This window comes from Crocuta crocuta, unplaced genomic scaffold, assembly GCF_008692635.1.
Source record: "Crocuta crocuta isolate KB4526 unplaced genomic scaffold, BGI_CrCroc_1.0 scaffold291, whole genome shotgun sequence".
NCBI classification, from domain to species: Eukaryota; Metazoa; Chordata; class Mammalia; order Carnivora; family Hyaenidae; genus Crocuta; species Crocuta crocuta.
In genome coordinates this window covers 2552863-2558862 of record NW_027527977.1, presented here as the reverse complement: position 1 = coordinate 2558862, position 6000 = coordinate 2552863, and the positions used below count along the sequence as shown (strand labels likewise).

The window sequence follows — 6000 nt, the reverse complement described above, 5'->3', positions numbered from 1 at the left end:
TTGTCCTGAAATGTTTTTATCAGGTTGGAGAAGTTTTGCTTTCTCACCCTAACATGCTTGGGGAAGATAACCTTGCTCCTGAACCTACTTCCCATTCTCAGGAGGTAGGTGTCCCTCTTTGGTGGGTCCCTCCCCCTCTTTTATTCCCTTCTGGAGAGATGGCAGAATGTAATCATTGCCCTCAAGAATAATAAGTGGGTTTTCTGTTCATTAGTTTAAGTGCCAGTCGTCCAAATGTGTGGCATAATATCACTATGATGGGTGCAGTGCTTCTTTTTACCAATGTCTGCAGTGAGGAGACAGAAGTTTCTGTGGTCACTCTTCAGCGGTCAGTACCGCTGGAAATCCTGGTGGCCGTGGGTAGTAATATCCATCATCTCTGCACCATCATGGAGACTAGAACCCAGAACCTAGTATGAAATCATTAAGCTGAAAGGGGCAAGGCTGTCACTTAACGATGAGGGAGCGAGAACCAGTGAACTGAGAAAAAATGCTACAAATGATCTGCTTGAAGTGGCAGAGTGATCTGTGGCCCTGACTTGGGCCCCAAATCTTTGTATCATGATGAGTGAATAAGCTGTATTGGATTGGTGGGACAATATAAAACTCTAGGGCAGAAGTTCTCAAAGACCATCTACTTTACATCCCTGACTCTTGGCAATATTTATCTGTTTTATTTTTAAAAATCTCTAGGGTGTATTACTCCTGTCTGCCCTCTACTCACCATTTCTGTCTGTTTCTATAATAGTTAATATATTTAGTGTCAGTTTTTTTTAAAATGCAGTTTGAGCAGGACTTGTGTTTTGATTAAGGAGCATCATATTTTAATTTCATTTTATCTCTCTTATGGATAATTAACTTTTCTCTACCTGTAGGCTCTTCATTCCATCTGGAAATGCTCTTTTTATTACAGGAGGGCTCTGGGCCACTGTCCACGGCTCTGGTTTCGAAGATGCTAGCTTGGTGTTATTTGGATCTCAGTCTTGTGCCATCAATATCACCACAAGCAATTCAAGAAGAATTCAATGTAAAGTTCCACCCAGAGTAAGTGGAATCTCGTCCCTGGGTGGGTGACCATTATTAGCATGTAGTGTAAGGTTTCTCATGAATCCTTTCTCGGACTTAATTAACTAACATGACCTTTCATCATGAGACTATGGTAATATTGTTTATATTGCTTATGCTGCTATAAAGTGGAAGACTGACTCCACAAATGGGGCTTGCAACCATCATCAGTTGATTTCTTTTAAAAGAAAACAACCAGACTCCCAGTTCACACTCTCAGTGAGTAATAGTGCCACAGAATAAACAAATGTATCTAGTATGTGTTTTGGGTGTTGATTTGCAAAACTCCTATATATTGTCATCTCATTTCTCTCTTCAGCAAGCAGCACTAACGGTTTTCACCAATAGTTTTGTTTTCTGGAATGGATATGAATGCTGGAATTTAGAAACTTCTAGAATATCTTGTTCCTATAAAATAACTTCATAATTATTCCTTACGGCTTCCTTTTTTCCCTTAAAAACAAGCCCCTTAGCTTTCCCTTTCTTCTTCAGTTAGTGCTAAGTTATAGCCTGTGAGGAGACAGGAGTCCACATTCTTCCTTGGTGGTGTTGATGGCAGTTACACTCACAGTGGAGGTTGAAATATCTATTCAGAGTTGACTTCAATGGCACCAATATTCTTAACACATCCATAACCTTAAAGGATGACTGTTTACTGAACAAATAAAGGTCCCTGGAAGGGAGGTTTCAGAATCCTCTTTGATCTCTGGTCTCACATTTTTATCTTACCCAGTTATTCAAATATTATGAAATGTTCACATTTACGTAAAAATTGTATGGAATTCCAATATATAGTTGTATCATGATTTAACAGTTCCCTATTATTGGCACTGAAATAATTTTCAAAATTTCTTATTTTTTAAAAAAGTTCATTTATTTATTTTAAGAGAGTGAGAGAGATTGTGCCTGTAAACAGAGGAGGAGCAGAGAGAGAGAGGGAGGCAGAGTCCACAATCATGAGATCATGACCTGAGCTGAAATCAGGAGTCAGATGCTTAATCGACTGAATGACCAGTGCCCCGCCCCCCATTTCCTATTTTAAATAACAGACATTTGATGGTCATCAAAACTGTATTTTCAAGCGTATTTATTTTTCTCAGGATAAATTGATCTAAATTCTAAAGCTTTTGTTATGTAGTATCCAGTTATCTGAAATTTCTTTTTAATGTGTATTCCCACCATCACTCTGTGAGTGTTTGATTTCTGACACTTTGGTCAACACTGAGTATTATTACTTTAATATGTATTTACTATTTTGAGGGGTAAATTTTGCATAGGTTGGATTTCTTTTGCTAGAGAGAGTAAACATTAAAAAAAACTTTAAATTTTGATCAAAGTTATATATGCAAAGGTTAAAAGGAAAATAGGAAAACAATTATGCTTTTCAACTCCTTGGCTCCTTTCCTCAAGTCCCCTTTTTGAAGTCACTCCTTTGAATTCTTTTGAATGTAGTTACAGTACCATTTCTTTGTTGATTCAATAAATTATTATAACTATTTAAATGATGTGGGCAGTATCAGGTAACATTTTTTTTAATTTTTAACATTTATTTCTGAGAGACTGAGAGAGAGCATAAGCAGGGGATGGGGGGACAGAGGGAGACACAGAATCCAAAGCAGGCTCCAGGCTCTGAGCTATCAGCACAGAGCCTGAGGCAGGGCTAGAACTCAGGAGCAGTGATATCATGACCTAAGCCAAAGTCGGACACTCAACTGACTGAGTCACCCAGATACCCCAACATTTTTTTCTTTTACAGTTTTATTTCTTAAAGTTTCTAATTCTTTTCCCTTGTGTGTCGTCTTCATAATAAAAATCCTCTATTTAAAAAAAATTCATATCAATTACTCATTTTCCTTGAAGCTCTTTGTTCTCCTGCTTCAATCTAACTTGGTGTTTTCTTGGTTTATTCTATGTATTTCATCTTAGCACTGCTCTTGATTGCTCGCCTGGGTAGATTCACTGTGTTTTTAATTTTGTATCTCTCTCTCTCTCTCTTTCTCTCTCTCTCGTTGGCTATTGTTTATCTTATGAAGTTCTAGCCTAAAGAAACATCATAGGAAAGAATATGAAGGGGAAGTTTTCTGAGTACTTATATGTCTGAAAGTTTCTCATAATTGATGGATAGTTTAGCTAGGTATAGATCTTTATTTGAAATTGCAATTTCTTGCACAACGAATTGGTGTGTTTACTCTTTGATCAGTAATCATGATGTCATACCTATTATTTTATTTTATTTTATTTTATTTTATTTCTAGGAGAGAGAGAGAGAGACAGCGTGAGCAGGGGAGGGTCAGAGAGAGAGGGAGTCACAGACTGAAACAGGCTCCAGGCTCTGAGCTGGCAGTCAGCACAGAGCCTGACCCGGAGCTCGAACCCACGAACCGCGAGATCATGACCTAAGCGAAAGTCGGACGCTTAACCGACTAAGCCACCCAGGCGCCCCTGTCATACCTATTCTAAGTACTTGTCACTGTGTGTGTGTGTGTGTGTGTGTGTGAGAGAGAGAGAGAGAGAGAGAGATGGGGGGGAGACTTGAAAGTATCAGTACCCTTAAAATTTTTTTTCTTGATATTAACCCTTTAATTCTGTATGAACTTCTCTCATGTTAGTCTTATTTCCAGAAGTTTGATTTTAAAAATTGATTTTTCAGGGGAAAGATGGACCCATTGTGAATGTGACTGTGATCGGAGGGGACTATTCTATTGTTCTTCCCATGGCATTTACGTATGTCTCCTCTTTAAATCCAGTGATCATTTCTCTGAGCAGAAACAGGAGCAGTATAGCAGGTAAAATACATGGTACTGTAGCATCCTTTTATTTTTAGACTATTGATCCTATAAAGAAGACAAACAATGGTCTCTTAGTTATATTGAAGATAGTATTATATTTTGGATGAAAGTTATTTTTCTGAAAACTAGAACATTGTTATTTTCATTTTAGCCATCACTGAATAAATCTTACATTGATATTTTCCACTCTAAAACTGGGACCATTTCCATCATGAAAGCGACATGGGAATTCAAAGTTAACAATTCAGTTATTTATTATTGATTTAATATTTATTGAGCACCTACTCTGTGCTAATGACAGCACAGACATAATAGACATTAATCTTTGCCACTAATTTATAGGATCATTATCTGTAGTTTACAGGTAAAGAAACTAAGGAACAGGGAACTTAAGTAACTTGTCTAAGATGTTGCTGTTAGTAAGTAACAGAGCTGTGATTTGAGCCTAAGCAGTCTGGATGCAGATTCCAAGGAGTTAACCACTCATAGCTTACTGTAAAATACTAAATTTTTGGCATCAAGTATAATTGTAGCAGATGTTTGATATGATTAGAGAATAGGGTGTTCTGATTAACCAAGAATTTTTATTCCTTAAGACATACAATGTATAGAAAAAAGAATTCTTTAGTGTAGAACTATGTAAAAGATTTTAATCTTTCTTTGATAATTCAGATCATATTATAAGATTAATTAGTAACAATTTATTATCATGTGATACCATATCAGTTTGGAAAAGTACCACGTAATGTGACTTTCTGGTTAACTGAATGGCAGATAATGGAGTTTGTGGCAGCCATATCTAAGGATTTATTACAAAAAGCCAATATATTTTCCAAAGAAAAGCCTGGACTCAATTTTTCTGATACTATTTTCATTTTCCATTGCTCCAGAGTACATAAATAAAGGGAAGTGTCCTTTAGGTTCTCAGTATTATTCAGCTCGGTTAGTGCAAAAGAAGAATTTGCTGCCTCAGGCGACCAAAGTGTAAAATTCCTTAGTGGTATAGATTCTTTTCAACAAAGTAGGAAAGAAAAGAGGGAGTACTGTATTCTATTCAGATTTCAGGGATTTTGGCTTTTAATACAATTTCCTACCTGTAATGAAAAGAATAAATACATTGCATCAGTGCCTCAGAGGCATCTAGGATTAGCTTGACAATTGACCAAGAACCCAAGGAGTTCACGCAATTGATATATACAACATGATGCATTATTTGCAGAATTTACACTTGGATTTAAATCTTTGTATAGGCAGGATAAAGAAGAACATTTTATAAAATCCTCTAAGAGTGGTAGCCTATCGGGAAAGTCTCCTTTGAAAGTTGGAATGCTACAAATCTCCACCCAGGAAATGATCATGTTGATGATAACAGTGAAGCCAAGATGAAATTGAATAAAGAGAGGAGGGAGGGGCAGGGGAAAAGGGAGGAAGAATCTGATCTGCAGAACCATTCATGTGGATTTTGCAGCTGGGCAGCACTGGATCTGAATGAATCCGAGCTCAACCGCTCCTTGGACAAGATGTCTAACTTCCTTTATCTTTAGTGTCTCTACCTGCTAGGTGGGAATCATTCTTTCAAAGTTATTGTAAAAATTGGGGGTAAAGTAGGTAAAAGTACTGAACTCAGGAACCAACATGGAGTAAATATTCAACAAACACTTTGTTGAGTAAATGCCATCATGCTGCCAGATCCTGGGTGTTATATAGATAAGCCAAAAAGATGTCCTGTGTATATTGACCCTCTGTTGTTTACTTCTTTTAAATATTTTTTTATTTATTTCTAGGAGAGAGAGAGAGACATTGTGAGCAGGGGAGGGTCAGAGAGAGAGGGAGATACAGACTCTGAAACAGGCTCCAGGCTCTGAGCTGGCAGTCAGCACAGAGCCCGACGCGGGGCTCGAACCCACGAACCGCGAGATCATGACCTAAGCGAAAGTCGGACGCTTAACCGACTAAGCCACCCAGGCGCCCCTGTTGTTTACTTCTTGATAGTAGGCTGGAACCCATTTGCTCTAAAAGATGTGAATATCAAACTCAAATTTTTATATAGCCACTTACTAAAAAATTTTTGAGTTCAGGGTGGAGAGAGAGAGAAATCCCAAACATGGAGCCTGATGCCAAAGCTCAATCCCACGCATGACTCTGG

General features: G+C 37.7%; 1 protein-coding gene across 1 annotated transcript in view; it reads left to right on the top strand.

The window, feature by feature from the left end:
* The window catches only part of PKHD1 (PKHD1 ciliary IPT domain containing fibrocystin/polyductin), a 487578-nt gene that overhangs the window by 79069 nt on the left and 402509 nt on the right, over positions 1-6000 (top strand). The window contains exons 27-28 of the mRNA XM_077752866.1: positions 914-1044; positions 3716-3851. Coding sequence (XP_077608992.1) covers positions 914-1044; positions 3716-3851 — 267 coding nt within the window. The remainder of the gene's footprint in view (positions 1-913; positions 1045-3715; positions 3852-6000) is intronic.